At 47.7% G+C, this 17,744-nt stretch overlaps 1 protein-coding gene across 2 annotated transcripts; it reads left to right on the forward strand.

Moving 5' to 3' along the window:
• Nucleotides 1-1,873: 1,873 nt before the first annotated feature.
• LOC144114318 (uncharacterized) lies at nt 1,874-17,467 on the forward strand. Of its 2 annotated transcripts, none has more exons than XR_013311011.1 (2): nt 1,874-2,396; nt 5,128-6,149. XR_013311011.1 is itself a non-coding variant. In XM_077647972.1 (2 exons), the coding sequence occupies exon 2, from the start codon at nt 15,076-15,078 to the stop codon at nt 16,441-16,443; it is 1,368 nt and encodes a 455-aa protein (XP_077504098.1). In that variant the 5' UTR covers nt 1,874-2,396; nt 12,451-15,075; the 3' UTR covers nt 16,444-17,467. The 2 variants fall into 2 exon arrangements, 1 of the variants encoding a protein (XP_077504098.1); XM_077647972.1 differs by lacking the exon at nt 5,128-6,149 and adding an exon at nt 12,451-17,467.
• Nucleotides 17,468-17,744: the final 277 nt, after the last annotated feature.

Genomic DNA, 17,744 nt, shown 5'->3' on the forward strand with positions numbered 1-17,744 from the left:
ACCTCACGTACAAAGAGGGATGGGAGATCATGGTCTCCAGCTCCGAACCAGCCTCACAAAGGCGGCTGGTAAAGTGGGCTGGAGCTGTCGCCGCACGTCATGGACTGTTGGCCACCACCCGGGATCAAGAGCCAGACCAACCCTAGGCAGTAACTCATCCATAAGGCTCATCAGTAACGTTTTCACCTACCTACCTGTGTGTTTTATTTTTTCCAGGATCCATGCAATATCCGTGGTTACTAAACTTTGTCCAAAAAGTGGATAATGTATCTATCTTATTGTAAAGGAAAAACGCATTTCTAATTTAGAAACTACGTACGGCAGTGTTCTGAAAACGCTTCAGGTCATCTGGTTTCATTATCGTTGTGGCATGCTGCAAAAGCTTCAGCCGCGACATACCCATTTGTCCAGCTTTAGGAGCAACCCAGTCGGAAGTAACCAAACATGCGAACTTCACACCTGCAAACACAGCTTGACCGGCGTATCGAGTCCATGCATGCATCATGCAGTCCATGCAGTGCTGTACATATACGTAGGCTCTTTCTCTAATCAGGCAAGCGCGCTCTTCATGGCAGGAAGGAAGGATCTACGCTAGCATCAATGCTCTTGTGTAAAGAGGAATTCATGATCTTTCAAGTTGTGCATACAACTTTTTCCTCGCTTTCCCCGCAACGTCGTGTTGCAAAATAAAAATGAAATTCAATTCAGTATCGCACTAGGAAATATAAAAAAAAGCTGCGTCCTCGCTTGCAATAACTTTGAAATATATACGTCTTCTTTCTTCATGTTAATATTGACTGCTAAGAGAGCAATATTCACTACAGCTGCGTCCAACGTAAGACGCAGTTTCAACTAGGAGTACGCCCGCCTCGTTCAATCAACACTGGCAACGGCGCTCAGGCTCTGACGTTGAAAACCGCTGATGGACATTGCATGTTGCAGTTAAAAGAATGGCATTACGCAGCTGGCTGAGGGTCTCGTGTGCTTATATTGTTATGCACGCAGATGCTAGCTACCGTCGGCGCGCACGATAGTTCGCACTGTCACAGAAGTTAGTCAACATATTTATCCACTCAGCGCAAAATAACCGCTCGCTACCGCACCAGGTGAATATGCGTCCACTTCGAAATAAAATATCGATGATAATGCGCGATGCTTAAAGCGGCGCATTAAAACGACACCGGCACAGTTCGACTCTCGAACCCATTTTCCAGCGCCGATTCTTGCCGTCATCAAGCGAAGTTGAGGACGCGGTAGGATCAAGCTGTGGGCGCGGTGTTGCCAGATCAGTGTTGTAGGCGTTACCGAAAAAAAGTAACTAAATACTACTCGTTAAGCTAAAAAAAAAGGAGCGCGTTACCGACCTACGTTAGTTACAAAAAAAAAAGGAACGCTGTACTGTTTCGGGAAAAAGTACCGCACGTTATTTCGTCTTTATTTCATGGCCATAAATTTTAGTTAGTGCGTCTTCGCTGCAAGAGCTGACGATACCAATTTAATAAAGTTCATATTTCACGTAACACTTCTGCCCAAACAACCCTAATTTAACAAGAATACTTTGCACAAATATGCAGGACTTTAGCAGCGTTTTAGTGACCTTATAGAGTCATGTGATCCAAAATAATGTGATCACTGTGTCAAGCTGACTGAAAAAAAAGATGAAAAAAAGAAATGTATATAGACTGGATTTTCTGTTTTTTGATTTGAAAATGAGTGGGTTGACTCTTGTACACCGTAACAAGTACCTAAGCAACGAGTTAATACTGACACTCAACCGTTAAACAGCCCACGATGCCAAGAAGAAGTGTATGGAAAAAAGCACAAAGCCACACAATGGACCTGTTCGAAGTCCCTACGGTTGACCGTGCAAATAGCCCACACCACTGCGTAAGCGCACAGCGACAAAGCTGTCGAGTTCTAGCACCTGTTCTGATGCGCCTGCTCCTTCAGCACACTGCGCTCTTGGAGCACTTGTCTTCTAGTGAAAAAAAGCTAATAAATTCATAACCTGCTCACAATTTTCAATGCGATCACTCAGAATCACGACAATCCACGGCGACTCAGGTGGTCACCCTGGCGGTGTCGTCGCGAAGCCCGATGGCGTGTCTCCTTTCCAGCCTTCATCGAATTCAACAAAGCCAAGCCAAGTCGCCATCGGATTCAACAAAACATGGCGTCACGGCGAGGCCCCGTCACGTGAATTTTGACTTCGGATCGTTCCTGTGGTTTCGTTTGTGTAGGCATTGCTTGCAGACGTGCAGTTTCGACCTTTCTTTCCTCAATACCAACGCTCACATAGCTGAAAAAATGGTGTTGTGCACTGCCTCAAACTGCAGTAACTTCACTGCAACGGAATGTAACATGCTACGAGTGCCGTCAAGTAGCGAACGGCGCAAGTATGTATACTATACTACGCCGTTGCGATCCGCTGGCAGACTGCCTGCTACGAGCTCCACGGACAACCCTTGGCTTTGCTTCGAGCATTTTGTTGGTGGTAAACGTTTCAGAGCGTTGTGCAAGCTTGAGAATTTGGTTAAGTAGGCTGTTTTCTCTCCTTGAGGAGCACCAATTTCTGTCTCGGACAACTTCGGCCACAGCCGGTCTCGCATGACGGCGGCAGAACCGCGCGGTCGTTGGTGTGCAGATATGTGCTATTCGGCCTCCGTCACTACAGCTCGACAAGATGTTAAAGGACAGAACGAGTTACTCCTCAGAAATTTGTGCTGGATGCGAGTTGCTGGAATTCAGAGCTAACACTTCAGGCCTATGCGATCACCACCGTCAGCTGCCGAAACGGCGACACCGGCCACGGCGGGGTCCCGTCGCCTGTGATTGCTGGTCGCAGTATATGTTTACGAGCACTTTTAGGAATTATTAATTGTTATATGAGAATATATTTGCTAACTTCATGCCCAAAGTGAAACACACATTTTCACCAGCAGACCAGTCGACATGTGCACGCAGCAAGTATGGAAAAATTATAAGCGAGCTGTTACAGTTCCCCGTTTGTGTGGACCGGCATGTTGCAGTTATGCTTCTCCGTTTCCTGTGTGAGGAGAGGGAGGGTGACAGACAAGGTGATCGCATTACAAAGTGATAAGAATTATTCACCACCATTCTTTTCATACTCTGAGGCAGTAAGTTATGAGCACGGTAGAGCGTAAAAAAAAATCATGCTTCGGCTGTTCCAGCACACACAGAAGCTTGATCAGAGTTGTTTTCAGCACATAGGAGAATTGACATCCGAGACAAATGTTATGATATTGAACTGTCGCTGCGCAGCAAAGCATCATTTGAAAACTGTCTAGGTGCTCAACATGCATGTGAAGTAGATAAATGTCTGCGTCTATAGCTTACGTGTGATGCATTGCATGCTTGCATGTCGGAATATTGCACTGAATGGTTGACTTATTTAGAGAGACATTGGTGATTTCAAGAAGTGCAGAATGCTGCAAGGACGGCAGAGGCCGGTCTGGTGGTCATTGGGTCAATTATCCGCAAGAATAAAAAGTAATAAACATGCTATAAAATTGCTAGTTTTAAAAGGCCAAGGAACACATTGTGTTCACAGACATTCCAGATTTTTTGGTACCACGTGTCTTAGGGACGGTTTACCAAAGTCAGTTAACATACAAGCTATGCCGCAGTGCTCATGCCAAAACTCAAACTGGGTGGGAACGCCTTTGATTCAACATTGCAGAAGATTTGGTGAAAGGAACTTGTAGAAAATGCTGAAAACAACTCCGATCAAGCTTGTGTGTGTGCTGGGAACAGCCGAAGCATGATTTTTTTACACTCTACCATGCTATTTATTATAATTTACTATTTGTCGCTCAGATCTCCTGCATTAAACTCATTTATTACGTGCTGTGCTTGATAAAATGTGCCTGCAAGAGTTCTTGCAAGACAACGGTTATATCAGATGTTATTACTCACATGACAAGAAGAGTTACCAGTTAACAGCCGATGAACTTTCTCATTTTGCAGTTCAACAAACAGTAAAGCTGCCTAAGTGAAGAGTTACTTCTGCTTTTGGCTGCGGTCTGCTTTCTGTTTTGTCTTTATGCCTATGTTGTGGTGCCTGTAGCGTAGCTGTTGCATCAGGCTTTGATGCCTTCCTCTGATTTGAGGTTTTCATTAAGAAAAACTCAAAGCAAGCTCATTTTCTCCCTAGCTGCTTGTGTTGTTAGTTGTTACTAACCTACCTTACCTTGAACACTTTGCACACAATGCATAAGCTATATAATCCACATTTCTGTACATGTGTATCAGCAGCTGAGGTGCCTGCCATTGGGGATATCTGTCCGTACATTGGCTGGTGGTTCTTCTTCGACCAGGCTCCGAGCACTAAGTTCACCACTAAGTTCACGACAGCAAAATGGCTACAGGCTCTCCTCTGCCTTGATGGGAAGCCACATTGATTTACTTTCTGAAGCTAGTGAACATTGATCAAGAGATGCCGTATAACAAAGCATTTATTTTAGTACTTGTTTTCATCTACACAATGCAGCAACCAGCATTTGGGAAATCAAGCTCAGGAATTCTTAACATTCAGAGCTGCGAGTTATATGTAAATGGCATGTAATGTCCCACACCACCATGCAGGCCATGAAATGCATTGCAGTGCATAACTACGCATGGTTAATTTTGTGTGTGAGAAGTTCTTATGCATGTGCCAAAGCCTCAGTAAATGGGTGCACCTCTCATTGCTGGAATAGATGTTATGTCACTTGCCTATACATGCCCTTGACGCACATTTGTAGAGGTTTTTAGCCACAAAGTCTCGGCACATGCTCGGTGCAATTCGTACTGGCAGAAATAATACAGTAGGGCTGAAAATGCAACACATTTGTCATGCAGTTGCATTTCTGCATTATAGACAAACTGAAATTCAGTTGCTTGAGACAGTTGTTATGCATGCCAGCTTGTGCAGTAATTATTCCATAAGCCATAGCAAATATTTGACAAAAGCAGTTGAGCTGGCAAGAACATTAATCGACAGCAAAACAGATTGTGCACCTTTGCTAAGGTCGTGAAGCATTAAGTACGGACTTGTGGGAAGAGCTCAACACGCCGCATGTGCCAATTTTAGCGCAGAAAATAAAATGCGGTCTACCTTGCTTGCAGGCAACGACAGCTCCGTTGCTGCCGCATGGCAAGAAACCCTCCGATGAAGTGCTCGTGAAAGCTTTGTAAAGGCTATAAAATCACAAAATATTGTAACTTGCATGGTGTTACGTCTAGAAGTGATACATGGGCAATGAGGGACGCCATAGTGAAAGGCTTCAGATTAGTTTAGACGGGTTCTATCGCACAGCACACGGGTGTCTTTCGCATTTCGCCTCCTTCAAAACGCAGCCGCCACGTCCCAGATTTGACCCAGGTCCTCCGATTCGGCAGCCGACTGCCCTAACCACTAAGCCACTGCGGCTGGTGTAGAAAAAGCACCGCAAGTACTCAGAGGATTTGCATGATGCAAGCTCTTCGCCATCGCAGCCACTGTGCTACAATGTGCGCAGCAGTGTGCTCGTATGTAATGCTAGAGTACGGTTGCTGGTAGTCCATATATTCAGCGCCTGGTAGCGTGTAACCTCTCGAAAATATGTACCCTAACATATATTAGAGATCAATGTAGCAGCCTCATGATAATTGCAACATGATAATTGTGCATGATAATAGTAACAACAGGAAAACTTTTCAGTGAGTGAATGAAGCGTCTTAGACCTCTGCGCGAACAGACGACGCATGCCGAAACGATTGCACTTGCAACGCTTTTTCGCCAATAATTCATATACGGAACGTCGAGCGCGGACATAATAATGCACGTACAGTATCCTGATTGCTTCTACGGCTTCATGCGCGTGTATTAACGCATAAAGAGCCGAATTAAAGTTTGCAAGTTCTGCATTTCAAGCAAAGCGCTGTACACAAGCATCTAGCCGAACGACCTGGAAGTCGGAGTACCCAGCATGACTTGCGGCCCGTTCAGATTGGGCACCACCTATTACGTCACGCTCAACATAGCTGTTCACTGCAGATTCTAGAGACTGGATAAGTTTAGTGTCTCTTTTTAGTGTCGCGGTGGAATTTGCGTGGACCAGGTTGCTCCCGAGCAACCTCACACGACTAATAAACCCAATAATACCTGCTATTATGAAGACGCGTCTTTTATGGGTACCATCGAGTGTCAACACGCACACACACACATAGTGTGCGCAGGCAGGTTCTATAGCTCAATAGCGAGAGAGAGAGAGAAGACTTTATTTACACCGGCATGGATCTCGGGGCAGGGGCTCAGCCAGGGAGGGTCTCCCCCTTGCTGGCCCTCTTGCATCGTGACCACAGAGAAGGTTTTGGAGTAAGCCTCCTCTACCAAGCGTATTACGATTTTTTGTACATCTGCATTTGGGCTGCGGATGTAGGACTCTCAGGCAACTTGATCAAGGGGATCAGTCTGTTTAGCTCCCGGAGATTCGGGGCATTGCCAGATTAGATGATTTTGACTCAGAGGTATGTTGCAGAGATTGCAAGCCTCTGGGTCACCTGTAAGCCCACTATGCAGAGTAACATAAGGGAAGAAGCGCTTGGCCTGAATTTTTCGCCAGGCCCTACATTCTGTTTGGGACCTATCTAGTGGTGGATAGATCTTTCGGCCTAGTCTGGGAGTCTCGGAGAGCTCCTTGTAGGTGATGAGGGGGTCTTTGTCTCAAGGTAGTGGGGTCTCTACGGCTGCTCGGGTGCATACATCTCGAGCGACGCAATGGGCAGCCTCATTGCCTGGTAGACCCTCATGAGCTTGAACCCAGATGACTGAAACCTCCCGGCTTAGCGGGTGCTTCCTCAGTAGACTGGCCGCCTGCTTGGAAATTAGGCCCGTGCCAAAGTTCCTAACAGCCGCCTTATTGTCTGTAGTACCGGTACATGCTAGCGCTATCACAGCCTCTTCAGCTATTAAAGCGTTACGCATATTGACAGATCCAATTACCTTCTGGGAGTGGTTACCATCTACCACTGCTATGACCACGGCCACCTCTAGCCCACTGGCAGCATCGCAATAGGCTGGTTCCTCAGGAAGGTCTTTCATTAGTTTACTTTGAATAAATTTTGCTCTATGCCCCCTTCATTCCTTGTCATGAATCGGGTGCATATATTCTTAGGAATTGGTGCAATTTTGAATAGTTTCCGCGTCTCAAGCTCCAGGGTATCAGCACAGGGGTGGCTCTTGTGACGGAAGCCATAGTTCTTGTAGTATTTTTCGGGTGGAGTTGAGCCGCCAGGTCTGTTACATGTCTTATGTGGCATGCCATAATCCTATTATTAAAATCTGCCCTTGTATGCAAGTTTATGGGGGGTAATAAAACAACTTAATTTTTGACATGTTAAATGTATTGATACGTGCTAACTGCAATTTTTCTTAGGTGCCCCTTCAGTACTTTTTCTGGCCTGCAACTTAAGAAGAACCATGCATTGGATAGTACTGCAATACCTTCACCTAATTGCACTGGCAGCCTGATGCACCCCAATGCTCCTGCTCACATTTTGGTCCCAAGCTTCGATATAGTTTCATTTTTTTCTTGCAGAAAATATGGATTCTGGTTCTCGAGAAGCAGGTAGCGAGCTTCTGGGGCATGCTGTTACAGGATGGTATAGTTGCAGCTACGTATCTTATAATTTATTTCTCACTGTGCTCCAGTGTAGCCCTGTTGTTGAGGGTGCTTTCAGTATTCAGCATGAAGGCGGCTTCACATAACTTGAGCAAGTCAAGTGCTGCCTTTGATGGGGATACAAGAGGTATGCTACCAGGCACAAAATACTTCACACATAACCAGCTGTTTTCAGGGAGGTTCACATTGCTACCTGTGATGGCTGGAGCACAATCATGGCATGTTTTAAAGTTCTTCACCTGGCTAACTGCATGGGCACATATGTACAAAAGCCCTCCACAACATCCTTATCCTTGCTCTGAATTAAAGACTATTTTATTTTAGTCATTGTTTTCATATTACATTATAAAGATATAGCTAGCATGCTTGCATATTTTTTTTAGGGGCGCTTCTGTTAAATGAGTCATAGACACCTAATTTTAGGTGCGTGTTTTATTCTTTCAAGTGATGCGCTATACAATGGAAAACATGGTTCACCATGTGGTATTTGCCTAGGACCATTAAATAATATATAATTCAATTTCTTTTCTCATGCAACATGTTTCGGTTTCATCAACTGAAGGATGGCTGTGGAGCCATCGGAAGAAAAAAAGAATCGTGAGCAAGGTTGCTAGGCCGCAAAACTTCCATCCCGTACTTCAGAATACTGTGCAATGACACAACAAATACCCGATAGTGTTTTTTTTTCTCTGAATCTATGTCACGCTGATGCGCTAGCGATGGCGCAGACTTCAAGAGTGAGCATTTGCTCAAATTTTAAAATAGGATTAAAATATATTCTAGACCTCCCTTGAGTTTAATACTTGGCTCCAGTGGTCCTATTTGGTCCTCACATGCAAAGGAAACATAAGACAGCTTTGTAAAACCTTGTAATTTGGTATCTCTACCCCTTTAAAGGGAGTCTACTGTAGTAACAGTCAGCTGCCAATCCTAAGTTCTGTACTATATCGCTGTGAATTATTAGAATTTAGCTAACCAGCCTACTATAGTTATCACATTCACTATTTTCACACGTCTTCCGCTACTCGCACTACTACGTTTTGCAAAGCCATTTTTGATGAGAATGCAGTTTTGTTACATATCTGCAAAGAAACCATTTTTTGCAACCAAAATTACATTAACACAGTGATTCCAAGAGGCAGCTTTCTTTGTGGTGCTATTTCCCTTAGAAAATGCTTACACCTATAATTGATGCTTACAAATGCTTACAGATTTCACCTACAAAATGCTTACAGCTTTTTTTTATGCATGCAGTGTAATAAAAATGCTGTTAACCCTTTCCGACTCAGCGATTTGGAATCACAGACATATGCATGAGATGAGGAAGAAAACGCCAACTGTTTTTATGGCAAATCCAGCATTTATTTAGCTGTTTATATATATTAAAAATAAAAACCGTAGGCAAATAATATTTTGTAAGAAGGGAGTGCGAAAACTGCTTGCACTCTGCTGCCACCATTGATGGATACCACTGCCTCCCTTCGGCCGTATGGAAAAAATAAATTGGCTGCGGCTTAGCTCAGCTAACCCTGGTTATGCAAGCGAAAGCTTTGGTACCGCCCAGTTAAGCCTTGGTGTAACTGTGGTTAGCAACGAGCGAGGTGAAGGTACCGCTCTTCATTGGTTTCGGCTGCCTGTTTAGTGCATTTACGCTTCCTATCGATTGCTAAATCCCTTACACAGTTGGCAGTGTCGACCAGATGATCAGACTCGGCCTGATGCCTGCGAGTACCCACCTTTGAGGACGTTGGCTCCGGCTAACTTGCTTCGTCTGTAGCAAGACGCTGGATAGGGAGTGTGCAGCGGTCTGCAACGATGATAGCGCACATGGCTGCACCTGCTGCGAGGCACGTGGTACGTCACGTGGTTACTTAAGCAGCTCCGCTCCTGTTCAAGGTCATGTGTACAGACAACAGCGAAATGGGCGCAGCTAAGCTAGTAAAGCTTTCGATTTAAAAAATGGTGTTTGTTTTAGAGGTGGACTAGCAGGTGACGTTATTCCTTCAAAGTAAATTCTTTCGTAAAAACAAGTTAACGAGAGCTACAAGGGTTCGCAGAGATCAGTGATTCCAAATGGAATGATTGGAAGGTGTAGGCCCTAAAGTAGAACGTGCCTTGCAGTTGTGTTTGAGTTCTGTAACAGTTTGTGTTGTCTAAATGTCGCCTTTTCTGACATTTCTGCACCTTATATATCAGGAGAAATGCTTTTTCCTCCAAAGCAGACATTCAGAACACGAGACCTTTAGAATGCAAGAGCTGCCCACCTCATGTGATGAGGTGTTGGACATTGATTCACCAGATGCTGACCAAGCAGTCAGATGCTGACCAAGCAGTCGTTGCATGAACCCGACAAAAACAAGCAGAAGAAGATGATGATGATGATGGATTCTTATGGCGCAAGGGCATCTATGGCCAAAGAGCGCCATGGAACAAGGTATTTTTCAAATTCTCAAGGTGGGGTCGAAGACCCATTTCCCAAGCATTTCACCCTAAATAAGCCGAGCACCAGACCAGGGGAAAGCTTGTACCCATTGTATCACCGGTGGGTACCCGGCGGCACTGGGGATCGAACACCGCAGCTCCCGCATGCGAGGCGGATGCTCAACCACTTGGCCGCTGCGGTAACATGCAGAACATGAAAGCGATGAACCTGAATGCAATTTCTGCCCTCACATGAAATTGAAAACTGCAATATAATGAAAAACCAAGTGGTTGTGCAACGACTGCTCTAAAAATAAACGCCAAAAAACTCAACAGAAAAAAACCATTTTGACACAGCGTGGTAAATGCTTACTATGACAGAATTTTAAAAATAATGCATAATGCAAACTCCGACAACAGGAAGCACCAGCTTTGCCTCCCTGATATGGTGAAAAAAATTCTGCCATGATTCAATCTTTCAGAATTCCATTTTACCTGTGGTGAACTTCATAACCGTTAGAAAGTCCAGAGCAAAAGCCCGATGTATCCGCCGTAATGCCAAAAGAACTTCATGGCAAGATTACGTGTCGTCTATAAACAGCTCAACCACATCAAAACAAATGTGGGAGAAGGTTAGAAAGATGAGTGGCAGCTACTCCCCATTCACAATTCCCTTTCTCTCAGCCCCTGGTATACAGACAAATATAGAAGAACAGGCAGATATTTTGGGTGAATATTTTTGTACAGTCTCCAGCTCATCTCACTACACAGAATCATTCCTAAAATACAAAAGCACAACTGAAAAACAGACCGCCGACAAGTGGCGGTACAAATGAATCCTATAATAATTTACTTGCAGTTCAAAAATTCATCCAGTACTATCCGCCGGCAAGCAGACTGCACCTGGCCCTGACGAAATACATTATCAACTGCTAGCCCACCTTTTTAAACCTGCTGTAGAGGTACTTTTAATATCTTTTTTTAACAAAGTTGGGTATCGGGGGGGAAAATACCCAAAGCCTGGAAAAAAGCTGTTATTGTTCCACTTTTGAAAACCGGAAAACCACCTGCCCTTCCTAGCAGCTATAGGCCCATAGCCTTCACCAGCTGTCTAGTGAAATCCTTTGAAAGTGATGTGAATATCAGATTAACCTTCGTGTTAGATGTCCGTGAGCTTCTGGATGTCCACCAATGTGGTTTGAAAAAGCGTGCTCCACTGCCAACCACCTTGTTCGACTTGAAAATACTGTTCGAGAAGCTTTCATACGCAACACTGCCTTGCTGTCTCCTTCAATTTAGAGAAAGCATATGAAAAAACCTGGAGGTTTGGGATTCTTCAGGACCTGACTGAGCTTGACATCCACAGCCAGAAGTTGAACTGCCTTAAAGACTTCTGTCTAACCATTCATTTAATGTCTGCCTAGCTCAACCCGTTTGAGGAATTTTATTCAGGAAAATGGAATACCTCAAGGATGAATTTAAGCACAACACTCTCTATTTTAAAAATGAATTCTATAAGAAAAATAATCTCTCCAGGTACGAGCTTCCCCTGGCCTGGTGCTCAGCTTATTCAGGGTGAAATGCTTGGGAAATGGGTTTTTGACCCCACCTTGAGCAAATGAAAATACTTTGTGCCATGGCGCTCATTGGCCATAGATGCCCTTGCACCATAAAAATACACCATCATCATCAACAGGAAAATAACCTCAAAGTCCATTATGCATTAGGTCTATATAGCTCTCCCCCAAATGATCAGGCTAAACACATGCTGTTACATTAGGCGGGAGGCCCCGCCTGCTCATTCTGGTTTTCTCGCTTCGTACATGTCGCTCGAAGTTCTGTTGCCCATGGTTCCATATATGAAGCAGGTAGGTTAGAATAAATGGGCCACATTCTCCTACTGTCCGAGGTGAAGCCCTGGGCTGCAGCCCCCTTAGCGCCACCCCCTCCCCCCCTAATCCAGCGCTGAACACAACCACGTGAAACGTGGTTCCCCCACAAAGAAATTTTCAGGTCACACCCCCGAAGAGGTTGTATACATACATTTCAATCTTTTGGCGTGCATTCTCTTCTCGGAGCTACAAAACTACAAAATCAGCGCTTCAGGCATCACGAATTTCTACCCTTCCCACTTCCTTGTCGAGGGCAACGCGGTAATTCAAGAGAGAGAGAGAGAAAATTTTGTCAGGGAGATGGTGATATTCTTGGGTCACTTCAGCCGCTCCGGTTACCTCTTGCGTTCTTGCCGTGGCCCGGGACTGAACGTCCGGGTTCGGGCTGGCGAGAACAGCTTCCCATTTTTCAAGCGTGAAAGATGCCGGAGGCGGATCCTCCGTGGAAACTTATTCAATTGCAATGATCGAAGATTTCCTTTTCGTGGCTCCAAGAGGTTGACCACCGCTCCCTTGGCAAATCAAGAAAGCCTTGGTCTAACAGCGGCAGCGTGCTCAGTAGGATGCGCCGCGTTGAGAACTCGCTTGCACAGGGTAAGAAAAGTAAACAATTGCGATGCCCACCCTACAGCATGCTGCATGGAAGGCTGTAAAAGTATAGTATGCTAAAAACATCTTCTGGCTTCAATGCGGCAAACTGTTGCCCGAACACCCATTTCAGCACGAGGCACTTGCTGCCAGTGACATCATAAAAAGAAACGCGCTTAATTATTAACTAGCACGAAGTTCGAATAGGGAGCGCCGTTGTTTCTTTCGACGACAGTTTTAAAAACAGGGCCCACTCCGACGGCGCACAGCTTAACTATGTGCTGCCGCGATCTCAACGCTCATGCACATTTCCTCCAAGACTGTCCGAGGCGAGAGTTCAGCCAGGTTTGGCAAACCGTGCCTTCTTGTCCGATATCGGAGATCGTGGCAAATTTAATTTTCCTATGCCTATGAAATGACGCCCATGCAGCTAATATACTATACTGACATAATGTAGCGCGTCCTCTAGTGGAGATCAGTGATGAGTCTTTCTAGAGCTACAACTTTAATTCCATGAATTACGCGCTGCTGGTAACGCTTCGCTGTTTTCCATGAATATTCGCATGCCTAGCGAATAATCCCACAAATACCTGATTCGTACTGATTCAGTTTTCAACTATACTATTCATATTCGATTCGGCAGCAAAACTACGTACACTATCCGTGTTCGATTCGCTATCGAAAAAGTACTATTTGCACACACCTAAATTAATTTCCCACGCAGAGCGCTAGTGTGACCTCCAAGCGAAAAGCAGTCGTAGAGAACATTACTGCCTTCTGGATGCAAGTTCTTAAAGTTGACTGCCTTTAAATATAAGAAATGCTTTGCTTAGCTTCGTTCCTGATTATTGCTAGCTGAAGTTTCTGAACGTAACATCACATCGTGCATCAGAGCGTGGTTAACTGAAATAGGCGAACTGCTACGTAATAAATGAAATTCGCAAGTGAGAGTGCCATAGGGAAGTTGCGGCAAAGACGGGTACTTCATTTCCTTTTGCAAGTCAGAATTCTACCCCTGGCGCATGTAGCAGATGAGCTCGCGCGCGTCCCTCTCCGTGGGTCCATGGTCATGGTAGTGAAGTCATTGTGTACGCTCCGTCTCGCAGCTTGTTCACAGTAGTGGAAGCTGCGAGCACGAAGAAACGACTTGCAAACCTGCGTACTTGGCTTACGAGCGCGTGCGAGCAGCACACCTGTCGAAGCCGTCGCCTCGTGCTCGTAGTAGCTTCCACTCCGCTGCAAGTCCGAGTATCAACATCCACACAGCAGCACGTGCTCCTCCCTACACACCTCTATGACTTCTCGGGGGTAAGTTTCGGTCAACTAAGCAAACACTTCTGCACCCTACATGAATGATATCTGCACGAGCGGGCACGCTGGCGAGGCTGTACCTGTCTAACAGCTCATGCTTCACTCCAGCTTCAGACTCCTCCGCTCTTGCGAAATCAAAGAAGCTTTTATAGGACTGATCATTCGGTTGCGGCTGCACACAGCTTGATGAGCTTCCACACACGAGGAGGCGGTAACTTAAATGCAGATAAAAATCCTGCGTTAGCAGTAACGACTGCCGACAGTAAAGACAAACGCTCAAGGCAAGGCCAGCAAGGCGCAGCGCGAATCGCCGCTGCCTGCTAATAAAGGCATGGAGGAGGAAAAAAAAAAACAACGGTCGCACGCGTCGCGCCCTCTGGCGCCACGCTGGCGCGACGCGGTGAAACCCGGCGTAACTGGAACCAGCCGGCGGCCATGGCGCGCGCACACTTGCGGCGATGGCGCGCGCACACTTGCGCCCAGTGCAACCCGTCAGCGCCACAGACAAGATGCGTGCCGAGACAGCACAGCACTGTTCGCGAGGCATGGTGCTTACTTCTCAATGTGGTAGTACATGTAGCCACCCCTGTCACTGCGCTTGAGAACGCGCCGCTCGGCGAGTCAGTCGCTTCGTCGGCAGACTCCAGCTTGACGCGCTGTCGCCCCGCACCGCAATCGCCCGAGCGCGAGCAAGCAGCAGCACTTTTCCTCTCTCGTCTCTGCCGCCCTGCCCACCAAGCTAGCTGGGGTCCCCCTTTCCCACGCAACCTGGCCGTGCCCTTCCTGCCACATCCCCCTCGTCTCTTCTCATGGATACCCCCTCCCAGCCCTTCCGAAAGAGACAAAGGAGGAGGGGGGGGGGAGGAGGCAAAAAAGCGGATCCCGCTGCAAACCAATGACGCACCGCCGTGTGCTGAAGGCGAGCCCCTCGCGAAAGGCCGCGCGTAGAAGAAGCGAACAACGAAAAGACAGCAGCGAGAGAGGACGCGAAGCGAACGGGGAAGCAGAAAGACATCGAGGAGGAAGGAGGCGGAGGAGGAAAAAAAAACGAAATGAAGAGGGAGGACAGAGGGAGTAGGGGGAGGACCGACACCACGGGAGAGATGAGGGCCTTCCGCTCGCCTCGCGCCCCTCGTTCTCGAGCTTCGTGTTGGTGATTTTCATCGAACTGATTTCCTGTGAGGCTACAGGTCCACCAAATGGCCACTGGGTCGTCGTCGAGCGGTGCGACACCGCTATGCGGCACCTACCCGAATGCATACTCTCCAAACCCGTTGCACGACGACTCCGAAATGGATTCCCGTGACACTTCCCCGCAGAACCAGGATCTTCTGTCCTCTTCGTCCGTGGAGAATGCGAGCTCACCTCTTGGCGGTGGTCCAGGCTGGCAGCACGCACTCAACAAGCGACGGGCAAAGAAGCTCCGCAGACAGGCCAGGCAAGCCCAGAATCCATCCACTCCGGACTCTTCTGCCTCCGTGGGTGGAAACCCGCCGAGCACGTCAGGACAGTCATCGAACGCAATCCGTCCACCGGGCACTCACCGTCCCAAGCTTCAACCCCTTCCAAAAAATGATATAAAAGTCGTCATCCGACCGACACGTGGGCTAGCGCTCAAGACCTACCCGACCCGTGTCATTTCGGCAGCGCTCGTTCATTCCTGCCGAGACCCGACCAAGGTGAAAGGCAAATACATACTCCGACCTCATGTCGGGTCCAAAATCCTCGTAATCAGCACCCTGCACGAAGAAACAGCGGCGGAGCTCTGTAAGATCACCCACCTCACCCTGGACAAGAGCCCCCACCCCGTGCGAGCGTACGTCCCTTTTCCAGCTACCACACTCCGAGGGGTCATTCACGGACTCGATCCCCAGGAGACACGCGACACCCTCGTGCCGGGGGTGCGCATCAGGGACAACCGTATCGAACTGTTAGACGCCAGAATTCTCGGCTCTTCAACGACAGCCCTTCTCACGCTCGAAGGAACCCAACTCCCCCGATCCGTATACTACGACGGCTGCGAATACCCGTGCTTCACGTACAGGCCAGCCAGGCAATTCTGCCATATATGCATGCAACCCGGACATTGCCCGGACGTCTGCCCGACACCAAAAGTTAGAGTCTGCCGCCTATGCGGGGCCCAGGACCCGCCCATAACACACCAGTGCCAACCCAAGTGCGGACTGTGCGCCTGCCAGCACGAGACGGGATCCCGGGAGTGCCTAAAACGTCTAAAACCAGCCAGAACACCACGACCCGCTACTAACAAAGGCGCCAAGAAGATGACTCACCAGTCCCGTAAAGACGCGGGACCCAGGATCTACAACAACAGATGGTTCTCATCGGACGACGAGGAGACTACAGGTTGTAACCAGAGCAGCAGCCGCTCACGGAGCCGTTCCAACTCCAGACCCCGGACGAAGACACCAGTCCCGCCCCCAGCCCTTCCGGCCGCGGACGAGGGAAAACGAAATAAGAAGACGCCACCGCAAGGCCAAAAGCAAGTGAGCTGGGCAGAGAAAGTGCAGGGACCTCCCGCTCCTTCAAACGACCCCCGTTTCGAATAGCTGCGGGCTACCATTGCGTCGCAAAGCGCCAAGATAACCGACCAAAACACGAAAATTAAGGTCCTAACGGGCAAATCAGAACAGGTCCTCAAACAGAACCAAACAAACAAAACACCTTCGCACCCACATAAAGACTCAGAGCCACCCCTCGCAAAACCGACAGAATCCGTAACCGTCCAAATGATCCGCGACACTGAAGAACGGATAATGAACTCTCTGCAGGTCTCAATGTCCACACTTCTCCAAACACTAACAGAGAAAATAGAAACCATTCACCATACACTCGCGCGACATGAGACTATTCTCAATCAGCACACAACTGCCATCCAGGCGCTTCAAACTCAATACCGTAAACGAGCCTCGTCGGACGAACATGGCCAGGGCCCCTCGCAGTTACGCAGTCGCACCAGCTCAGTCAGCAGCGATGCGGGTCGCACGTCATTCCGACACGTCCAAGATGGCCACGCACCCTAAAAGCAGCCAAAATGCAGAACACATAGAAATTTGGCAGTGGAATTGTAGAGGTTACAAGCGCAAAGCGGGTCTTCTCAAACAGTTCATTGCCACCACTCCAATCCGTCCAGACATTATCTGCCTGCAGGAAGTGGGAGCCGATAAGGCCCCGACGCTGGCGGGATACTGTACGATTAGTCAGCCCCTGATGCCATCGGTTGCCATCCTAGTGGCAAAAGATGTAACTGTGGTCGAGCACGCCCTGCCAGTACCGGACGCCGAACACTTGACGGTCGAGATTGTGCCCAACAAGCGCGGCCGAGCAAGCACCTTTGTCATAAACGTCTACATGCCCCCCAAGCCTAGGAAAGGGGACTTTACAGACCTACTATTGGCTGCCTCTCACAAAGCGCAGTGTAATCAGTTCGTGATCGTAGGAGATTTCAACGCACCCCACAGAGAGTGGGGGTATTGCGATAACACGGCAAGAGGTCAGTCTATAGTGAAAGCGATACACACGCTAGGACTGGAACTTCTAACTAACCCTGTCTTGCCTACACGAGAGGGAAACAGCGTGTCTAGAGACTCCTGTCCTGACCTCACCCTGGTCAAGAACGTTAGCCACTCGAAGTGGACCAACCTAATCGAAACATTGGGGAGCGACCACTGCATCCTAAGCACCCCTATCCCTTCATCCAAAATCCGGAAAAGCATTGGACCAGCCAGAATAACGGACTGGCCAAAATTTCGCAATTCGGAATTCCCTACGGGACATATAGAATCTATCCAGGATTGGAGCGCGGCCCTTCGCCAGGCTCACAGCACCGCCACCGAAGTCGTACAGCACA

Source organism: Amblyomma americanum, chromosome 1 (assembly GCF_052857255.1).
Source record: "Amblyomma americanum isolate KBUSLIRL-KWMA chromosome 1, ASM5285725v1, whole genome shotgun sequence".
NCBI lineage: Eukaryota > Metazoa > Arthropoda > Arachnida > Ixodida > Ixodidae > Amblyomma > Amblyomma americanum.